Source organism: Pseudopodoces humilis, chromosome 2, assembly GCF_049639895.1.
Source record: "Pseudopodoces humilis isolate 2021_Gansu_Grassland_sample_001 chromosome 2, ASM4963989v1, whole genome shotgun sequence".
Lineage (NCBI taxonomy): Eukaryota > Metazoa > Chordata > Aves > Passeriformes > Paridae > Pseudopodoces > Pseudopodoces humilis.
The window spans coordinates 80,633,834-80,656,505 of NC_142201.1; the positions used below are offsets into that span (position 1 = coordinate 80,633,834).

The 22,672-nt window shown below is 39.1% G+C and overlaps 1 protein-coding gene across 1 annotated transcript in view; it reads right to left on the bottom strand.

The window, feature by feature from the left end:
- Positions 1-4,990: 4,990 nt before the first annotated feature.
- TMEM135 (transmembrane protein 135) overlaps positions 4,991-22,672 on the bottom strand; it is a 159,917-nt gene continuing 142,235 nt past the window's right edge. The window contains exons 8-15 of the mRNA XM_005516175.3: positions 21,903-22,049; positions 19,732-19,801; positions 15,586-15,753; positions 12,904-12,967; positions 12,161-12,237; positions 10,457-10,555; positions 8,932-8,999; positions 4,991-7,369 (exon numbers count right to left, since the gene is read on the bottom strand). Coding sequence (XP_005516232.1) covers positions 7,237-7,369; positions 8,932-8,999; positions 10,457-10,555; positions 12,161-12,237; positions 12,904-12,967; positions 15,586-15,753; positions 19,732-19,801; positions 21,903-22,049 — 826 coding nt within the window. The 3' untranslated portion in view covers positions 4,991-7,236. The remainder of the gene's footprint in view (positions 7,370-8,931; positions 9,000-10,456; positions 10,556-12,160; positions 12,238-12,903; positions 12,968-15,585; positions 15,754-19,731; positions 19,802-21,902; positions 22,050-22,672) is intronic.

Here is a 22,672-nt window from a genome sequence, read left to right on the forward strand (position 1 = left end):
TTTTCTCCAGGCTAAACACCCCCAGCTTCCTCAGCTGTTCCTCACAGCACTTGTGCCCCAGACCCTTCCCCAGCTCCGCTGCCCTTCTCTGGACACGCTCCAGCCCCTCAATGTCTTTCTTGCAGTGAGGGGCCCAGAACTGAACACAGGATTTGAGGTGAGGCCTCAGCAGTGCCCAGTACAGGGGACAATCACTGCCCTGCTCCTGCTGGCCTCACCATTGCTGATCCAGGCCAGGGTGCCACTGGCCCTCTTGGCCACCTGGGCACTCTGCTGGATCATGTTCAGCCACTCATTGATCAGCACCCCCAGGTCCTTTTCTGGTGGGCAGCTTTCCAGCCATGCATCCGTGCTGCATCCACACCTCTAAATTGAAGGGTGCCAGGGGATGTTGCTGGGACAGAAAAGGTGTGCTCAAAGGGCTAATTTGTTTGTAAGCTCATTGACATTTGTTGGTCAGGACCAACAAGTACACAGCCAGCAGGTCCTGGGACATGTCCAGAAGTTTACATGGGCCAGACCTCATTCCCTCTCGTCAGCGGCTGCACCAAGGGGCTGGCCTCGGCAGAAGGACCCTTGAACCCCTGTTGTAATATTGGAGGCAGAAGGCTTCCCAGCATTATCACAGCTCACAAAATGCATGCAGAAGTGGCAGCACAGAAGGTCCTTGGAGGTTTTCACATCTGAAAGGAGCACACTACTGTCTACGTTCAACTGAACCTCAGGTGGATTTTGAGAATCATGATTTCAGGCTGAACCTCCAAAATGGAGACTGATAACTCCTAAGTCACTTAGGAATCTAGTCTGTGCTATTAACCATTGCAGGAGGGAACAGAGATCTTGCTTGTACATGACAGCATAAAGTGCTTTTATTGTCAAGTCTTGGGTAACATTGCCCAACACAGCAAGCAAAATGTAATTTTTTTCCTTATCAAGCAGAAAACTCTTTAAAATGAAAAAAGACTTGTTCCAGGGATCTGAGCTAATGTCTAAAAACATGGCCTCAATCCCCCCAGCTTCCCAGGAAAATCACTTTGCATTGCTACACACACTGTTTTATTTGGACTCACTCTCATCTCTGTGAGAATATTCTCCTCCCACTCCAACTTATTACAGCAAAATAATTTAAAACTAACTCATGGAATCAAAAATTAATCCCATGCTGAGTGGTATTATGATTGCTGGAGCAAGCAGTAATTCCTGCCCAGCATCCTTGTCTGTGTACAGATCAAAGCCAGCACTAAAGTCAAACACATCCTCAGCTAAGAAGGGCAGCCCCATCACTGCTGTTCCCAGCTGAGCAAAAAGGCTGAGCTCACCCCATTGGATCATCTTTGGAGTTTACATGCCCTAGAGCTGGGACGCAGATAATCTTCAACAGCTGTAGGTTACACTGGGGTTGGATGAGGACCATGAGGTTGAAGGGGGACACACAGGTGAGCAGAAACTCCAGCTGAGGTGAGCAGGACTTCAGTATTCATCTTCCCACAGGAGCACCGTGAAGGCTGTTATCCAGGCTCCCTCTTTCCCAGAGACACATGAAGCCTGAAGTCATGCTCACAAACAGCTGATCATCAGAGACCGCATGGAGCTGAGTTCCCAGGCAGGCCAGCATGTGAAGGGCACTATCAAAGGGGAGGTTTTCCATCAGAGCAGCTTTGTTCTGTGTGTTGCACATCGCAGGGAGCCGCTGGGCACAGCTCTGACGGCAGCGGCCAGTCTGGCTCGGTCCCCTTTGCTGGGACTGCTCTAATCCGCCCAGTTCTTGGCTGACTCCAGTAGTGACTTGAGAAACACGCTCCAAGTCATCAGAGGAAGCCTGTGGTGGTGAGTGGCCTTGGGTTTAACAATCCCTAGTTTGTTCTTGTGGCCGCTGGTTTCCTGCCCAGGTTCCAGCAGGCTGTGCCTGGCCAGATGAAGCTGGTCCCATACAGAAAACCCCATGATAGGTGATGTCTTTTGATCCTTGTAAGCCTGCAAGCATGAAGTAGAGCTATCAGGGCACATCCCCTGCATGAGCAACACTGCTTTGCTTTTGGGATCCACAACAGTTTGTGCTTCACTGACAGTGGTGGGACAAAGTACCTGACTGAACAGGACACCTGTTGATTTCCAGGACACCTCCTTGCTGTCCCTGTGACCTTGCAGAGGATTAAGCTGTACTCATAGAAACCAGCTGGATTTCCTCATCACTCCTGACACATGAGCTGGGAAATCAAGGCCATCAGTGCCTTCAAAGATGATTTTTGTCCAAGTGACTGTTCCTCACTGCACACTAACTACAGCTGCTCCAGGTGAACACAATGCACAGATAATACTGTCTCAAACCCATATGGCAGTGATGGCAATGGGTTAAGGACTGCACCACATGAGCCAATGTCTTTTTTAAGCCTTTGGATATAGTTCGAGCTGACATTTTGGTCACCTTTTCAACTCATGTAAATGGTCACAGGAAGGAGTTACCCAGTTGAGTTACATGTAATGGTAAGGGGGAAAGTTTATTTTCCTTCTCATTTGCTTTACAGCCAATAGACAAAGAACAAACCAACATTTCTGGGCTCTTTAGATCTAGGGTTTTTGTTTGTCTCAATGCAGTGCAATCAGCAGTACATTAAGGTGGGACTCACACCAGATCTGTTCATCCCAGCCCAATCTGTCCCCTCTTGCAAATTTTTACTGCCTTTAATAGGAAAGTAGGTTTTCATTCTACAATACTAGAAAAATACAGAAAAAAACCCCTTGCCTTTGTCCCTGACCCTGTGTAACCAGGTCTTCTGTAAACTTCAAGCAGGCCTGGGAACAGTCCCATCAGCTCCTACTCCAGTAGCCACAGCAGCATTTTTTATGTCTGTTGTGTTAGCTGAGGGGACAAAAACATTGAATGGATTCCATCATCATGAGAAGATTAATCATTTGCCTGGATTTCCAACCAGACTCCTCTTCCCTGGGTAAAGCTTTGGCATTAATGTTTAAAATTCTTCTGACTGTTCTCCATTTCAATTAGCAAGTGGAAATCTCCCTGGCCTGTGCCAGGGAAAAAACCAGTCCTTTAGATTAAAGTGGGCTCTAATTCACATTTCTGCCTTCCACATTCAAAGTAGCATGTTGGTAAAGCAAGTGACCTGTTTGATGGAGATGGAAGGATATAATCCATCAGCTGCAAAGGGTGAGTGCTGTGCCCCGAGTGATCTCATTTCAGTGTGGCTAAAGGCAAGGGAGAGCACTGGGTGATTCTGCGAGTATATCCACAATGGCAATTTTAGGCTTCTTATGGGGGAAAAATTATTGCCTTATATCTTACTCTTAATGTATCTACAGGATAAATAAAACACCCAGGATCTGCTACTAAATAATAAGAAAACCCATGAAACTGTGTAGCTCAAGGAAAAGTGTAGTGTTTTTCTGTTGCATTCTCAAAGGCATGAGAGAAAATGTATTGGTTTTGTCGAAGGAGGTGACTTGTGATGTACTCTCTCCCTGCAAATTGAGAGAAAAACCATTCTGGAAATGGAAACCTCCAGACAAGTATTTAGGCACAAAGCTACAGCCACCAAAATGACATTGAACTGCATTTTGCTACATCCCCCTAGTCCTGTGCTTTTGCACCAGAGCAAGGACTCATAACCCCGATGTAGTATCAAATAAGCTGATAAAGACCTCTAAAACCATTGAGTCTGGCCACAGAGAGCTTGGGCCCTGCATCCCCACCACGTTAAATGTAGTTGTGTAAAAAAAAAAACCCTCTAAATAGTAAAACCTCTGTATAAGCCTCACTGATTTTCTTGCTGCCTTTTTGTGCCTTGTCAGTGCACACACACTCAAGGACCACTTGTCCAGAAATATTTTCCTCTGACAGAGTTGGAACCTGAAGCTGCACACAAGCTGTTCTGAATTTGAGCATAAGGCTGGACTCAGACCACAGCAGACACTTCTACCTGGGATGTCACCAGGAACCTGGAAAAAAAACCTTTCCCATGTCCTCAAACATAGGCAAAAAGCACAGTGGCTTGGGAAAAAAGGCAGGGAAACTCACAAAGGGGAATGAACCAACACTGGGATGAGCAGAGGTGAGGGAGGGATGAAGAACTAAGCCATAGGCCACGCTTGTTTCTGGGAGCCATGGATGAAGCAGCAGCCTCCCGAGATGCCCACAGGGAGCCAAGCACTGCTGCCTTGAGCAAGACTCCCTAAGGACATCCAAACCTCTGCTGCAGAACTGTGACATTTCGGGTTGACCCACCACTTCCCACCAACTCCTGTGCAAGCCTATCACCGTATTCCTCTTTGCAGAATAAACTTTTGCAAGAAGTTTGGCATCATCAAAGAGACACCCATCCTATGATCACAAACATTGGAGGCAGAAAGCGCAGTCACATGCAGCCCAACCATCCAGCCCCGTGGCAGGCAGAGCTCGGGCTGTGCGGCTCTTCCCTGCCAGCACATCGGGAGATGTGGTTTGCTCTGTTTAAAAAGGAAACGGTAACATCAACTTGCATTACCTTATTACACCCAGAAGTGCAGAGCTGAAGTTACCAGCAGAACTGCTCTGGTGTTACTTCTTCACTGACATTGCATTAAGACTTTATTTTGCAACAAATTTAAGTGCTCGGTCACATTCCCGGCATTCCTTCACCACCAAGAATCATTCCAGGGCTAATGCCTGCAAACTGAAGGAGAGTCCACTTGGATTAGATGTAAGAAAGAAGCTTTTTACAAGGAGGGTGGTGAGACACTGGCACAGGTTGCCCAGAGAGATGGTGATTGCCCCATCCTTGGAAACATTCAAGGCCATGTTGGATGGAACTCCGAGTAACCTGGTCTAGTGGAAGGAGTACCTGTCCATGGCAGGAAGCTTTGGAACTAGCTGACCTTTAAAAGCTCCCTTCCAACCCAAACCATTATATGATCTTATGACTTCATTTTACTTATGACTCCAGAGAGCTTATTAAAAACATGGCCAAAAAAGTAACTTTTTTAAGCAGCAATTGTTTATTATTGGGAAGAACATTAGGACTTTCTTTTTCTCTTACATATATTCAATTTGAATAAAAATAATTTAAAAAATTTTATTTTCTCTTTATATTACATGAAAATAACTTGAAACAAGGACTGTGAATTTTGGAAGCAAGAAACATTGACAAAACTGTTATTTAGCTGCTGAGATGTAGTTCTTGGATTTTTTTTCCCAAAAAAAACCCTCAAATAGAGAAACAATCAAATTGTCATTCCAGTGGAGAAACTTAATCCATTTATAAAATATCTTTAAGTTTGAGGATGGTATGTAGTTACACTAGAAAGTATTAATAATATAGTGTGTGAGTTCTAATATACCACCTAAAATATATAACTTCTCAGACTTTACAAGGTCAAATACTTTAGACCACATTCCAGTGGAAAAACACTACAAATCTCTTACAATCCTTTTAAAGTTCTTGTTCAATTAACTTTTATTTCCTTTTTAGGAATTCAAATATAATTCCAAGCAACAAAATATTGCATACAAACTAGCTTACAGAACTTTATTCACACTAAATTAGACAACCACTGTTTCAAAGGATGAAGCACCTTTAGTAACAGTGACCAAACATCACTGTTAGTGTAGCTGATGAAGAAGCAGATTTTGTGCACAAATTGGTAAAATTTTCATGACAATAAATCTGGTAAAAATTACAGTATACTCAGTATTAAGAAATTCAGCTATCTGGAATTAAAATATGCTTATGGCTGGGGTAGGATTACAGTGTTAGAAAACAAAGAGTCTACTAATTAGTCCAGTTCATATTATCTGATAAAGACTTCCAATAAAACACTGATTTCTTCTTGTTTTTGTTTTTAAAATACATGCAACCTACTGCAATTTCCCTGGCTTATCTCGCCTCTTTTCAGTTTTTTCAATTGAATGTGAATATAGTTCCTCTTTTCATTAACTTCTAGGGTATTGAACACCATTCAGCATCACCTGAATGGGTTATAATTTTAAAAAGCCCAAGAAAGCAAGGGAAAAAAAAAAAAGCAATTAGCATGTCAAGGTCTCACTTTAGAACACAAATCTGCAGAACTATGTACAGTAAAAATGAGATGGACTTTGTGTAGGTAGCTATTTGCATTGAGTACCATATCAAGTTTAATGTAACTGTGCCAGTCATAGGTCTGACGGCCCGATGGGAAAACCACTCTTCACCAACTACAAGGAAAAAAGACTATTAATGATTGTCAAAACTGTTCTCTGTAACAGCCTAACCTCAGGGGTCAGTTCTCTTCCAAAGAAATGCTTGAATCACAGGCTGGTGCTGCAGCCCAACAAACAACCTGATGCCATCTAAGGCAACAATGTCAAACCCTTTCAGAAATAAACTTTTTGCTTCAGTATATTTTAGTTGGGGAGGGGGGAGGTGTTTTGCTTTGTTTTGTTTTGTTCTTGGCTTTTTTATTTTTGTAACTGTCGGCTGTTTCCAGCCCCATCTCAGAGGGTGGAAGGCTTCATTCCTTCCTCTGCCAGTTGTGTGCTTTTCCACTTGGCAGATGCTGACCACCACACCCACTGCTCCTTGGCGCACAGCAGCCACTGGTACCACCTTCTTGTTTCCCTTGTCCATTATCTGTATCATCAGTGGAATTTACAGCCCTGGAATGTGATTTCTGAATCAATATGCATTTTTTTTTCCTAAGGAATGCCTCATTTTGCAACCACAGCTGTATAAAAATACCCTAATTTTAACTAATGAGGGGGTGGTGGCTATTTTGAGACAAATCAGTGATGCAATTTAGAAAACCAGGGAGGCATTTTGACCAGACTGCACTATTTTTAAGATCAGGTAAAATTTTGGACCTAAACTATGCCAATTGTCTTCCTTTCTAAATTAAGAATTACTTTTAGTTTTGCCAAGAAATATTCTACTGGTATGAACTATGGAATTTTTAAAATTATGAAGCATATTTATGTTTTACTTCTCTTCTCTAAATATATTACTCATTTGTTTAATTCATTCAAGATTCTACCATACTGTCAACCAACTATAGTAATCCAGAAGTGTTTTCTGCTTATGGAAGGGGCTTAATCACTAAGCCACACCCCCCTGCAAAGCTTCAGTATTTCTGATTGGTAAAAAGCATTTCTCATTGAAGTAATACTGAAGTGGAGCTCTAGCCCTCCTCCATATATATATGACTGTCAAGTTAATTAACTTTTCAGGACAAAATGCTGATCACACTCAATGATGAGCCACACTGCTGTGTTCAAGACAGCTCCAACGGTAGCTCTGGTGGCACAACTGTGTATCTTGGGTCAAGATTAGGCGTGAAATCTTTGAAGTTCTTAGATGCTTCAGTACCAAACACATCTAAAACTTTCCTGTTCATGAGAGCAAACCTGAAAAAGACAAGAAACATGAATGCATGACTCACTTACTTACAAAAAAATAAAATTATTTAATGTCATGAAAATTTACCAAAATCTCTGACATACAGGCTTCAACCTGCACTCTTCAGAGACTGACAGTTTTTCACCTCGGGCAATAAAGATTTTTTAAAAAAATGCATTTGAAAAATGTGGCTACTAGTGTTTGTGTAAGTGTACTTTAAATAATGCAACTTCTGAAAAAAAGGAAAGACTCCCTCCACTTCTACTTTCAATTCCACAAAAAAAAGGTCAAACCAAACTACACGACTGTTCTTTCTCACTCCAGCAGAGCAAACTGTGGTCCTGCCTGCCCAAGTCTGGATGCCAATTTTACAGGTGTTACAACCTATTTCCATTTTGTTGCTCTCCACAACTATAGAATGAAAAGTGTATGAAATGTCGAAAGAAATTGTCTTTATGCAGACTGTCAAAATTACTATTACAGAGATTTGCTTCAGATAAAATAAATCAGAACTTCTATTCCTTCCTCTGTTTCAACTAAGGCAAGTTTAGGATTAGGACAAAATGAAAAAATGCAGCCAAAACTGGACATCTGCACTAACATCATTCCCTGTATCATGTTTGTATGGCCTCAGAGGTTGCCTGAGGACTGCCTTCAGGCATCCCAAGGAAAGCTTCCCACTAAATCTTGCAATATATTCAATGATCTCATGTGTGTACTGTGCCACGGGGAGTGTAGGTTCAACATGCTCCAGGGACAGGCCTCTGATTTCACTTCTATTTTTACAGCCCAGAGAGCTCGTTGTCACGAGAAACATTACCTTTTATAACCCCATTCATAAACTGATCAAGATTTGCATGCCTTGTTCCTGCCACACACTGCACCAGTATGTAACAGTGTACACTTCATTAAACTGTATTTTTTTAAGTCAGTTACAGCAAGATCTCTTTTTAAAAGGACATTTTTTAGATTCCTGAAGCAAACAGGAAAAATAGTCAGTTAATATTACAGTGTATATTTATGACTGTGATCAGTGAATAATTTTCATTAGCTTTCCAAGAAAAAAAAAAATCCTTTCTCAACTGAAACAGTTATAAAAAAAGTACTGAAACTTCCAAGTATTCTTAGGAGATATTCTGACATTTCTAGTAATGCTTTTAAGGCCATAGTAATACCATGTTGCCAATCACTGTATACTAAGTGATTTCTTCAACATGTATAGTCGTTCACTGGATTCTTCATGTTCCAGTGGAATCTGAAAGCATCCCATTCTCCAAGTGAACTAAAAAGGCTTCAAGTAAAACACTCAAAACCCTCATCTGCAAAATAATCTTCACTTGAGTTAACTAGTGAAGACTAGGCTACTCCTGTCATTACACTAAACCCAGCAATGTCACTTCAGCAGCAAAGAACTTCAAGAGTACTGGAAACTGTTTGAAAAGCAAAGTAAATCCACAGGAAATTAGCCCTCATACTTCTAGGGCTCTGCTATTGACAGTGAATGACACAGAAAGCTGAGTGTGATCAATGACAGGTTTAGACAAGCCATAACACACCCCTGAGTACATACCTGCCCTTTGTTAGTCGTAAAAGAAATTTCCAGTACGAAGGTCTCAGGTTCTGAACTTCCATCACAGCCTGCAAGGAGAGGATTCTGTCAGAGCCAGTTGACAGTGTCAGACAAAAGCTTCATCTGCTACATTAGGTTGTCAAAATTAGCAAAAGGATTGTTATGGAACTCATTTCTACTGCTCTCTGCTGAATTCAATGCTCTGTATGACCACCATCAGCACAGACTGATATTCCCAGAATACAATATTTTACCAGTGGTGACAATTAATTTATATCTCATTGCAGAGAAAGCAACAACAATCATTCCTATGTACATGACTTTAGACTGGTGGATGCCAAATTCACCTCCCACTTAATCCCCTATCCATTCTGCATTTCATGATCCACCATTTCTTGTAGTCATATTTATATTTCATGTTACATTATCTTAGATAATGTCGTATAGCCAAAATCCATGTCTTCTCTATTCCATTACTCTTCTGGGTCACTTAGAAATATAGTGAATAACAAACATCTCAGCATAGATCCATTTCCTAATTTCTCCTTCTGTCTTCCTGCTAAAGCTAGCAATTTGTTTCTAGTTTTGGATTTGCTTTCCAATTAGTTATTAAGTAATCAAAAAACACTTCTTTTCTCATTTGAACTTTTTGTCTGTGAGTTTCACACGACTGTCCCTGACAGCAGTATTTCAGAGACCTTCAGGCACATGCCAAGCACTAAAATATCAATTTACTTTGATACTAGTACATGGGAACAATGAGGAGGAGGAGCATCTCTTAAAGGTCCTGTTAAGCACAAGACTGCAGAAGATTGCTTTAGGATCATTTTATATTCTCTTTGTTGGGGGCCACAAAAAATATACATCATTATGGAGGTCCAGAGAATATGCAGTTCATGCAGGAATGTTTCAGCAGAAGGTCTAGGAACAGCGAGGTGCAGTAAAATAGTGGAGCTATTTGGGTAGCACTGAATAGTTGCTTTTCTAGCCGATTCAGATGATAAAAAACTGAGGGTAAAGGCATGTAGCTAACTTGAGGAATGCAAAAGATGGTAACCACAGTTTGTGTCAAATGTAATACTTCAGGTTTTTACTATTTTTTTGCAAACTTTTTCAACTAGGCAACATTAATTCAAGTCAGCTGACAGTGGAAACTTTCACTTGATTTAAAAAAAACATATTGTATTACACTGTTTGTCTTCTTGAGAAACTGTCCTTTCACATGCATATGGAAGTTTATACATTAATGTTCATCTTCTGGGTGAGTGCATTTTAAGATCCTTTCCAAAAAATTCAATGCTTTGTATAATGTATTCAGCTATAAGCACAGAAGAAACTGAGTCCTAGAAATGACCTTCCCACAGTGACACTCAAAACCAGGATGCAGGAGCCCCAGGATGCAGCAGCAAGATGCTGTGAATCACTATATCTCACCACCTTTTCTACGGAACTGTCTCCCTGTGCTCCTCTTTACATTTAACATTTGATTTAAAGAACTTCATACTCTGTTAGAGAACATACTTACTGCCTGAAAGCATATCGATGTAGAAATGGCATAGATGATGCTGTCTGCGTGAGGAAAATAGGGAACCTTCCCTGCTTCAATGCCTTTGAAGTATATAGTCTATAAAAATAAAAAATGTTGAATGCAACAAAACCAAAGTATCTTTTTGCTTTTTATTTTACCAATGAAAAAAAAAAAACCAACCGGACATCAACTTTGTATTTTTTTATATGCCCACAAATGTGACATTGGTTAAGATAGATTATAGAAGTTGGACAAGATCAACCTAAGAAGAGGCTATTAATGCACAGAACAGGACTAGCAACACCTTGGGTGTTACAGAACCTAAAGATAAAAAGGGCAAATTTTGCTCTGTTAAATTCTTCATTTTAAAAAAGCAGAAGAACAATGCAATAACTATTCCAACAAAGTGAATATTCACTGTTCTTAAACAGCTTGAAATCACATACTTTACTTTCTGAGAAAACATGTACAGTTTATTTTCCTGAGCACAGCCTGACCTTGCAAAGCAGCACACGCCTCTTTGGTCAGTTACCCTTGGCTTGCGTAAGATGATAAAAGTAGTAAAAAAAAAAAAAAAAAAAGAAAAAGAAAGAAAGAAAGAACACACAGCACTTTTCTTATTTCACTGTAACCATGATATCTCAAAGTCCAGAGAAAACCATTACCAATACAAGCTAATACTGACTTTTTACAACTGGTGCTCTAAAAGTCAATATGGGTAACTCAGATTTGCCTTTATAGGACCTATACTGAACTGCCTTCAGAGGCTGTATAACCAGGAGGAGGAACAGAGAGTATCTTCCCTTTTTATGTTTAATTTTATGTGTAACAAAAAAAAGTTCCTTCCTTTCATATTCTTTAAAATGAATTCTGCTCTGGTAATGGAGGTGGGTAAATATCACGAGAGAACAAGGCCTTCAAGATCTGCAGGAGAAATATGTGTTTCAGGTATGATGCACAGTGAGAGAACATTATCAACTCATTCCAGTGGTGCTGGGGAATTAACCATGACTAAGTCTCATTTTTCTGGAAAAATCACAGTAAGAAATCTAATGCTGGTTAGAAAGGTATAATCAACATACCCAAACTCTATTTTTTTTTTCCCTGGGCTCCTAATTTTAACGAGTTCAGAGAAATAATTCAAGCCTGAAGACTAGTAATTAGAGTAAAGTTCATTCCAAACCTGGGAATTCAATCAGCTGTAGTACACTGACAAACAACTTCAGCTATAGACTAAAACCTAAGCTATTCTGAGTTATCGTAGACTGTTGAATGCCAAAATTAGGGAACAAAGGCAGGAAGTTAAGCTGTAGCTTTTGGCAATAAATCTGCAATTAAGGACTAGGTCTGATTTATGTTTCTGGCAGAATAGACATTCTTGGAACTTTCTGATTGGAAAAATCTGCAAGAACTACAAAGCAAAGGGCTGTCAGGAGATTAAAAAAAATCATGGAGAATATACATGAAGATCAGTGGATAAATGACATTTAAAAAGAGTTAAAGAAAAGAAACTAAGAAAGAAAGAAAAATGAGACCACATGGCAGCATTGCCTCTTGGCACACATGTACTGAAATACCATCACCATACAACTTTATATTTTACTGGAATTGCCTGACGAAATCCCTGAAGTTAATTTTCTTTTGTCCTGCCTTGAAAAAATAGATGAAATTACGACCTCTTTTAGAAGGGCAATAACTTACCTCTACTAATTTAGACACCAGATACATAGAGATAGTTGTACTTTTGTAAAACATCATAGAAATTCCTGCTAGACACCCTGTAACAATTAGAAAAGCATTGTTAAGGTTGTGATTTGTGTTGTTAAGGTCACTGTTGCGTGTCAGCCCAACAAACACTGCACAGGACTATTTATTTTTGTTGCTACAGACAGCACAGTTCAGTGATGTTCTTTTGCTGCCCATCCAAATATGGTTTGTGTAACTACAAACTTCAAAATGTTGTAACAAATCTGTACTTCAGTGCTCAGGAGCACACTATCGAATTTCTCTGGTCTCTGTGGGATGAGAGTTCCAACATGCGACAGATGCGCATGCAGGAAGGGCCTCACCACCACACAAATTTCATGGCAAAAGGTTCTTTCTTTGTACCCAGTGGAGCCCAACGTGTATTCTGTGACATATGGAAGAGTCAGTATTTTCATCTCACATCTCTACAGCTGCAAATTAAAGGACAAGTTTATATTTGTGCACACAGTAATATACTTGGAGCTGACCATAAACACCATATTTGACTGAATTTACCTTACAGTTTTAATTGCAACTCTTTCTTTGACACTACTAGAAGCACCACTGTGACTTTGACAAAACCTTGATGTACACAGTCCTATTTTCATCCCAGAAGTCTGAAAAAGGAATAGGAGAACAGACAAGAGGGATACTTACAGAGTCCCAACACACACAACACAAACTTTCCATGGACTCACCAGCTACAAGCGCATGAAGTTCATCATCTAGGTTTCGGACCCAGCGCAGGAAGCAACTTGTACCCTGTAGGTGAACAGAATGCAGGCTGAGCCATGCTCATTTCTTAAAACACACATTACCTTATAATCTAGTAATATAGCACACAGTATGAATTAAGAGTGTAGTGTGATAATGCCCATAAGCACAGAATCATAAAATGGTTTGTGTTGGAAGGGACCTTAAAGATCATCTTGTTCCATCTCTCCTGCCACGGGCAGGGACAACTTCCACTAGACCAGATTGCTCAGAGCCCCATCCAGCCTGGCCTTGAACAGTTCCAGGAATAATGCATTCTTCTACTTGGTAAGGCTGTTACAATAAAAGGCAATTTAACTGTTAAGTGAGGAAGCAAACTTTCCCATTGTAAGAGTATTGTGAGGGAAATGTAAAATCACATTGCAATTTCTTAAGAGCTGTAGAAATTTTCATTACTGGGACACGTTATGTCTGATTAGGTAATCTTTACCACATCAAGAAACACTAAATTACACCAACAGAAACACAAGAAATCAACACAACTAAAGAAGAAGTTTTTTAAAAGCACTGGTGATACTGAAGTCCAGAGAGCTGGACATAGTACCCATAATATTTCAGTTTCTTAAATTTACAATTTACTGCTCCTATTTCTTTCAAAATCAGAGAGCAGATTAACCTAATTTGAATTTCAATCTAATACCAAAGCTAATCTTGAATTCATGGCATCCTCATTTGCTGTACCTCTCTAGACTCTTTCCCAGGATAAAGGTTTTTTTCAACTACATACCAAACCTCCAGATATTTTCTCATCCAATAAATTCTGGAACTAGGAAAACACAATAATCTAAAAAAGCAGAACTGCATAGTCCCTTGGATGCAAAATGCCCCAAGCATTTAATTTTTTCTTGCCATGGTCCAATTTTTTTGAGTGACTAGAATCTAATTTATTAGATTCTAATTTATAATAGGCTGCCCTACATGCCTATTTAGACTGAAAGAAAAATATAATGCAACCGAAATATGTGTAAGTTATAAAATGCAAACAATAACATACAGTAGATCAGAGAATTGGAGGATCATTTAGCATGGAAAGAAATTTTAAGATCAAGTCCAACTGCTAATCTAGCATCCACCAAGTCCACCACTAAACTATATCCCCGAGTGCCACATCAACACACCTTTTGAACACTTCCAGAGACAGCAATTCCACCACTTTCCTGGACATCCTGTTCCAGTACTTGACAACCGTTTAAGTGAAGGAAGATTTCCTACTATTGAATATAAACCTCCCCTGGGCAACTTGAGGCCAATTCCTCTTGTCCTTTCCCTTGCTACTTGGGAGTAGAGACTGACCTACACCTGACTGCATCCTCCTTTCAGGCAGTTGTAGAGAGCAATAAGGTCCCACCCAAGCCTCCTTTTCTCCAGGCTAAATACCCCCACCTTCCTCAGCCACTCCTCATCAGACTTGTGCTCCAGATCCTTCCCCAGCTCCGTTGCCCTTCTCTGGACACGCTCCAGCCCCTCAATGTCTTTCTTGTAGTGAGGAGCCCAAAACTGAACACAGTACTCAAGGTGCGGAGCACATACTTAAAAAATAGTAAATAAAGGTCAGAATATGTCACCCTCATAAAATGAGTATCCACTGGGCCAAATTGCACCTCTCAACTGGAGCTTTTAAACACATCAAAATCTTTTTAGCTTTTGCAATTTAAATGCTTTTCTTCTCTAAAGGCTTCTTTTCTTAAAGTTTAAGCAAAAATTTCATTTTTAAGCAAACTCTAAACAGCTCATTTGCACTTTGCCTTCAAAAATTTTAGACTCTGTAACCTACAAATTCTTGTCTCTCAATTTAATTACTAATCAAATGAAATGCTGTTTTGCCTATGTGTAAGACCTCCTTTTTTATTTTTCAGTAAATAATATTTACCCTGAATAATACAGCACGATCTTGAATTTGCAGAGCAAGTAAAGCGGCAGTTGAAAAATGCCATGTGATTAAGAATATAAAAGTGCAAAAGATACTTCAGCACTGCACTGTGCAATATATTCTGCATTAGGGTGTGTGCTTTGCCACATTCTCTTTTGGCATAAATAAACATCATTTGATTAATTCCAACCATGCTGTATGAATGCCTATCAGCTCACAATCTGTCACCTTCTAATGGGGTAGAAAGGATAGACTTCCAAGCAGTAAGTGCAATGTCTCTTCAGCTACACACTGTATGTTCTTCAGTCCCCTGCTATTTAGTGTCAAGTAAGAATTCCAGATATGTGAGCCAGCAAAATGTGTACATGGCTTCTCTCTGGCAACACAGACACTACTGCAGGCACAACTTGTGCCTGCACTAAACTGCTTTTGTGTAGCAGCAAATCCCTCTGCTGTCTGAATTCACTTTCTCTGAAGTACTCACTGTCTCCTGATCTTGAAAACAAATTGCAAAATCCAGCTGGTTTATTTAGAAATTACAGAAAAAACACATAGAATGGAAGAATAGCTTTCTGTTTACAATCTGATTACTGCAATAGCATAAAATTTGTCAGTGACACGCTGTAGGAAACAGTACCAGTACTATTAAGCAGCTTGACTTTTTAGCTCTTTGTGATATTCTGAAAAGGGAAATGAAAAACACAGCATTTGTAATTTCTGTATGCTAGAAACTTACTTTGTATATACTGACAAAAGATCCCAGGAAAGCTCCAAGCTGGAAATTTTCCTTGTTGTAGAAGAGGGAAAGTAGCCGTGATGGTTGTGTAAGCAGATGCCGGAAGGTGGAAGGAATCCGAAGGCAACACTGGATCAGGTAACCGATGCTAAACATCCTAATGAAGCCCTAGAGAAAAGAGAGATTTTGTGGTAAGAAACCACAAATTCTGAAAAAGGAAAAGCAAAATCTTCTACAGAAGTTTTTATTTTTGACATCGAATAGTTTAAAACCCACTCTGAAGGTAATATGTAAAATGCATAAATGTATCCTATCCCCACCTTCAAACTCAAGAGTTTTCTTTTTCCCAGTTACCCTATAAAATAGCAAAAGCAGTAAAATCACAGACAATTGACTCTTCTTTAATTTCTATGAATTTCTGAAAGTTCTCAAGAGAGAGACTTCTCTTGTATTCCAAAATTCTGTCCTTTAAAATAATCCTGATGACTTCATTTCCCTGTTACTGACCAGCTTTTAACCACAAATGGGTTTATAGAGGAAACCAATGTTGTGGAAAAAAAAGAACACTTCCACACTCAAATGTCTGGAGAAAACAGTAAGGTGGAAAAAGTCCACCAAAAATAAATTCCAGAAAGTGTGAGAATTAGAAGTTAACCCTGGTGGCTTGGCACATGCTCACAGAATTTGCCTCAGCCAAACATGAGGTTGTCAGATGCCTGCAGCAAGGGAAAGGGAGAAACTGGAAGAGACTTCATGTGCAGAGCTAGTGAGAAAAGATAAATTGGGTTCCAAAGAACTTACTTACTATTCCACCTTGGATAAAGATCTGTTTTGTTTTGCTTTTTTTTTTAACATGATACAAAACCACACTAACTTTTTTTTCTAAATTATTCTCCCCAGTTTCTTCTAACTTCCTCCAATGCTTCCTACCATTATTCCTACCCTAAGGTGAACCTTTTTAATAATTCTGAATAAATGTTACCCAGTTTTTGTTTGGAAGATGCTTTGTGTGAAAACTATTTCTGCATTCACCTGCAAATAAGGCAGGCACCTTATTCAATTACAATGACAGGGATACAATTCCAGTGACAAAGAAATCTGGAAGAGAGTTTGACTGAGCAACCTTTCAGACTTAGAAACTCAAACCATTTTTTGTCTCCTAAAGAACTTTTTTAAAATGCATCATAAAGCTCATAAAAATTTATTGTGGTTAAACATACAGTAATAAACTCTTCCTAAAGCAATTACTCTTCCTGCTATTCAAGAAGTGATTTATGAGAATCAAACGGAAGAAAATAAGTCATCCAATGATGCAACAGCATTTTTTTTGATTGAAAAAATTCCATTCCTTCACGCCATTATAAAAAAAAAAGAAAGGAAAGTCCTAAACCCAGCAGTTATGAACAAAGCCCAAAATACGAAACAACAGAATGGTGCGTTTGATGTTTTTACTGAGGAAATGTGACTTCAGTGGGGAGTGGAAACCTCTAAATTACAACTGGGAACGCTCAAACACATCCCTGATTTTATTCCTATCTGTAATCAAATTAGAAGTGCTGAACCAAAGGACTGAGGTTTGGTGTTGATGTGCATAAAATACCAAGTATTGCGCAGAATTTCTCTATTTAGCTTATTACTTCAACCATGTGAAATCATACCACACCTACAGGTGTTTTTTCACAGTTGCAGGAGGTATTATATCTTATGTCCATGTACAGTATTGTAACTTTTATCTTCCATAAAAAGACCTCCAATGAGAATGGACATAGGACACAGCAGAGCACATGCTGGATGCTGTAATAAACACAAGTGAGCAAAGAAAACTGCTAAGGGCCATTCTCCACACAGGTTTTGAGTTGGAGCTCAGATCAGTAGCAGCAGTAGTGTAATGACATATCTCCAGAATTTATTGAATAAACCTTTCTTTCTGCTTTTGAGAAACCAATTTCTTAATCATACATTCAAGATACTTGCTATGACTCAAATTCAGAAAAGCACATGCACATAAACAGAGTTCAGAAACATACCAAAAACTCAGTCAACCTGTTGCAATATATTAGGAATTAGTAAAGACAGTTAAAAGAAATTAATTAAGATATTTAATAATTATTCTGGGTATATAGCATATACATAGTATATATAGTGTATATATATTATATATATAATATATATAGTGTATATATATAGTGTATATATATATATATATATAGTAGCCCACATTCCTTCAACAGACAGAACTTTGAGGTACAATCATAAGAAAATAACCTCAGAGTAGTTGTGGATACCCCATTCCTGGATGGATGGGGCTTTGAGCAACCTGCTCTAGTGGAAGGTATCCCTGTCTGTGGCAGAGGGGCTGGAACGAGATGGTCTTTAAGCCTTTCCAAGCCAAACCACCGTATGATTCTATGACCTTCTTTGAGGTCACCCTAGCTACCAGTAAATTTGGAGAGTTATCTGGCCCTGTCCGCAGTGCCAGCAGAAAAAACAGACAACTGGACTTCTACTGCTGGCTAATGGCTCCTCACTGCAAAGTGGAATCCAAAAGGGGAAAAATATTCTTCCACTGCTTCTGTCAGAGCTCCTTTCAGACATTTACAAGCACAAAGCATTTCAAGTATTTAAAGTTTGAAGGGAAGTCAATCAACCCAGGTGGTATGACACTACTGAATGTTATGTAAAAGGCATGATGATGTCAATGAGCTAATGTGCATTTAAATGCGAAGCATTTAAAAGAGAATGCAAATTATAGTTAAAGCACAGATGTATTAATGAGAAGACAAGTTGTTCAATGGTAAGGAAAAATAGCACTGAGGGGAAATTTTGGCAATAAGCAGCTCATCACATCATTATCAGATTTGAAAGCTCCATTACAGAACAGGAATTGTAAAAACATTCTCAAATCATGTCAGCTGACAGTTGTTACTGATCAACTGCAGGAACAGTCATAGAAATGCACTTTAAGAATTTTGGATCTTTAAAAATACAAATACACAAAAATAAATTTTTACACTCATGTTTAAATAAAAAGTCGCAGAGCAGACAGGAAATTAGACGATCTGACTGCCACTTCAGCAAAATCTTCCTCATTTGATTATTGTAGTCAAGAATAATTTATACCAAAATAATACAGAGAATGGGTCCAAGAATGAAATATGTTTCAAATGCACAACTTTCTTCTCTAAAGAGAGAACAGCCTTATAAAAATTTCTTTTTAAAATTTACTTTTTGTCAAGTCAAGCCTTTATTCAGCTTTATTATCAGTTAAATTTCTTCTTCCCCTAATTCCATTTAAGGATATATAAAACAAAACAAAATGATACTGAATCAATAAGTGAAAAGGATTCAGGATACTCCTGAATATCCACCTTCCTCCCTACCTCAGGTTCATTTAATATTTTAAAAAGTTATTTTTGAAAGTAATATACATTAAAAGTATCTGAAGATACTCAAATGCATTTTTGCTGCTCCGTATATAAAAACAGGTCAACTGTTGAGGGATTGGGATCTTTTGGAGTCTTACCAACTCCCAAAACAGGCATAGCAGGTGGTACCACCTGTGCCAACCCAATGCCAGCCAACACAAATTTCTGCATTAATTCTCTGAAAAAAAATGCACTGATCACATTAATAATGGAGGATGGATTATACCACCGGAGATAAACAGCTCTTCCTGGGCGTAGCAACTGCGACCAATCTCTCATTACCCCCAGCCCTTAAAATAAACGACTGGAGGAGTGCACCCAGTGCCCAGCAGCGACATTCCAGAGCTGTGCAGCTGCACGGGAACCACGGCCTCCTGCCACAGCAGCACATTCCAGGTGCTTTATTTAGGGGGAAGTCACAAGTGGGCTCAGCCGTGAAGTGCATCACATAGTTAAACAAGTTCCTTGCTTTGCTAGTCCATTTTTTTCCCACACATTTTATGTTACTCATTCACTACAGCTAATCTGAAAGACCAGAGAACTTTAACCCCACCACCGCCCCGTCCTAAATTGAGAAAATCTGTTTTCTGGCTTGTCACATTTTCAATAGAAGAATGAGTAACAGGCTCATTTCTCACTTCCTAAGCATATGCTTTTCCTGACTACAGACTTTTACCCCCTCTTTGCCAGAGTTTGTTGATCGAACTTTTTCTGCACTTACTTTAATACAGTATGAGATGCAATTATCTCCATAGTGTTTACAGCATCTATGCCTTGGGCCATGTTTGCACCTGCAAAAAGCATAATGAAACACGTATTAACTCGTAGCTGTTTTCAGCAACAGGAGACTTCATAAATTTTTCTTGGCTAAAAATACATAAAGTGTTATTTGCCCAGCACTCATTCTCCCCATTACCCACTGAAGGGCGCTGTGAACTTTAATGATACCATAAAAGGACAATAAAAAGTAACAATACTTTAGTTGTACACCAAGAAAAAAGTGTCTGCACACATATTTGGATCCAACCTCTTGCCATGCTACACACAAAATGCTAAATTAAAGAACAAATTTTCTGCTGTGGTCAACAAGAGGTGATGTGACCTTCCCTGGTTTGTCTCTGCTCCATGGTTCTGGAAGGATATTTGAGTAAGCACCTGTGTCCTTTCATCTTTCACACCACTGTAAGGGTCACTGAAGGGCAATGCAGAAACACCCTGTGAGAGTTCTCTCAATTACAAACCTCTCACTTTTGGGCTATTTCTCCTGCAGTGTAGATTTTTATGTAGCTCTTCATTAGGACTGAGAACTTGACCTTGAACATTTAAAACAGACTGACTCGAGCTGGTGGGATGTGTCGATTGCACAGTTTCTAGCCCTGAATTATGCAGAACTAAAATAAGTAATGTCATAATGGGTCTGAACATTCAATTTTGCTATATCCAAGTATTTAACATTTAATGCAAAATAAATTACACAATTTATATACTATGTCAAATATCTTGGAAGTTTTGAAACATGTACTATAAAGTCTAATGGCCATAAATCATCTGTGAGGTCAGTTTATGTAGCAAAAGTTGTAATGAAAATGTGCTCAGGTTACAGGCATTTAGACTCAATTATATTGAAAAGAACCATATGGAAGAGAACCAGTGAGAGCATAAAAACTCCATATTGAAAGTTTGCTGAATGACTGAGTTGGGGGCTTCAAAACCTTAAATAAAAAATGTTATTCTCCATCTTCAATCTTTGTATTTAACCAACAACAGCAGATCCATGAACTCTAGAAAACTGAGTAACAGGTATTTAAGACAAAACAAGCATTAGCAATTCAGGTAAAATAATTTGATTATGGCTGGAGGTGTCTTTTTCATGCCTAAAAAACCACTGATGACTTCCCTCATATTTTTCTACTAGAACTCACAGCAAATCATAGTAGTCACCATATGATGGGAATCACTTCATATTTGTTCATCATCTGAGCAAGTAAAACAAACCTCTACTTTGAGTACACAATGCACTTGGAAGACTCTCTCTCCAGCAGGTAGAGATTTGGTCATAAAACTGCTCTTGAAGAGGTCAGTGGAAGTGAAGATTCATAGATGCCATGTGAACATACCCCTAACCTATTTTTTACTTCATCTTCCCTGTAAATGAATGACTCCTCATGGTATCCAACCTGCCTCAAGCAGAAGAATCAGTCATAGCTGAAGTAAATCATCTGAACATATCAGACTGAAAAGCTCACTGCTCTCACCTCTTTAAGCTCATGCTAAAAGACAGTGAATTGTATTCTGTAGACAGGGAGATACCTACCTTGTCTTCAACTTCAGATGTCTAGATCTGACCTTGTGCAAAACAGAGCTCTTCAGACTCACTTGTTTTCTTTGCAATTTTCTAGCTCCCAACAGCAGAGGCAGCCCACATGCTATCAATCCTGTTTTTAGGTAGTTCTCCTTTATGTAATACAGGGATGTAGGTCCCCAAAAGACTATGTTATGGTCACTTATAGTGACATAAGTAAGGTCTGTTGCTGTGCAATTTTTCCCCTTAATAGTACCACTAATTCCAGCCATGCCATGAGATGGTTTTGCTGAAAACTGCGGAGAAAGCAACCACCATCCTGCAATCCTCGTGGACTGAATTTGCTCTCCCTTGTTAGACAACTACATGTTGCAAGTCACAGCTATGACACACAGGTCTTCAGGTTTTGCTTTCACTAGAGTTCATCATTTGCCACTATTAACTACCTAGTGAAAAAAAAATAGAAAAACACTGAAATGCAAAGCAGAAGTATTATAAAACATTGTCAAATACAACATAACAGACATTAAAACACTCTATATAACAACAATTTGTTTTGTTTTGTTTTTCTTTTGTGTTTTTCTACTCACACTTTGTCCATGAGCTTTTTTGTTAGTGCCAGTATGTTCATTGGCTGTGATACTTTTTCACTCTGCTTGATTTTTCTATCTGTTTTTGAAAATGCTGCTTCAGGTGAAAAAGAATGGGTGGGGATTTCTTCTTTCCCTACAATGAATCTGAAAGAAAAAAATCAGAACAAAGCAATTACATGAATAACTCAAAGAAATACATGAAGTCCTGCATAATCCTTTAAATCTTAGACTAGATTGAATTTACTCCCAGGTCTGTAAAAACTCATCCTATACAGCTGCCAAACCTCGTACTTTTTCAGAGAAGATCACTCCGCTGACATATATTTAAAGATATATTTCAGCTAGAGGATACAACTGATGCTGGGATTTTTTTTTTAATAAAAACAAAAACATTGATAGGGGAAGTCCACCTCTCAGACAAAGGAAGAACACAAGTAATAATATAAAAAGGCACTTGAAATATTTCAATTATCTCCAGCAAAATGGGGTTATATAAAGGTTGATAATTACAATATTTTTATAAATCTATTTTGCAGAGTCTTCAAAATGTTTTTGCTCCCACCGATAGCATCAAAGCAATTGTTTTGCTTGGCCACATCTTCAGCCTTCTTTCTTCACCCAGAATTTGACATGGTCAATATATTGGCTCATCTTAGGTGTAAAATTACTGTGTATCAAGGGCAAGGGAGGACACAATGGCAAGATGTTTCCTAACACCATGCACTATAATCCAAGTTACACTGTACCTTGGCAGTCCTTCTGAGGGT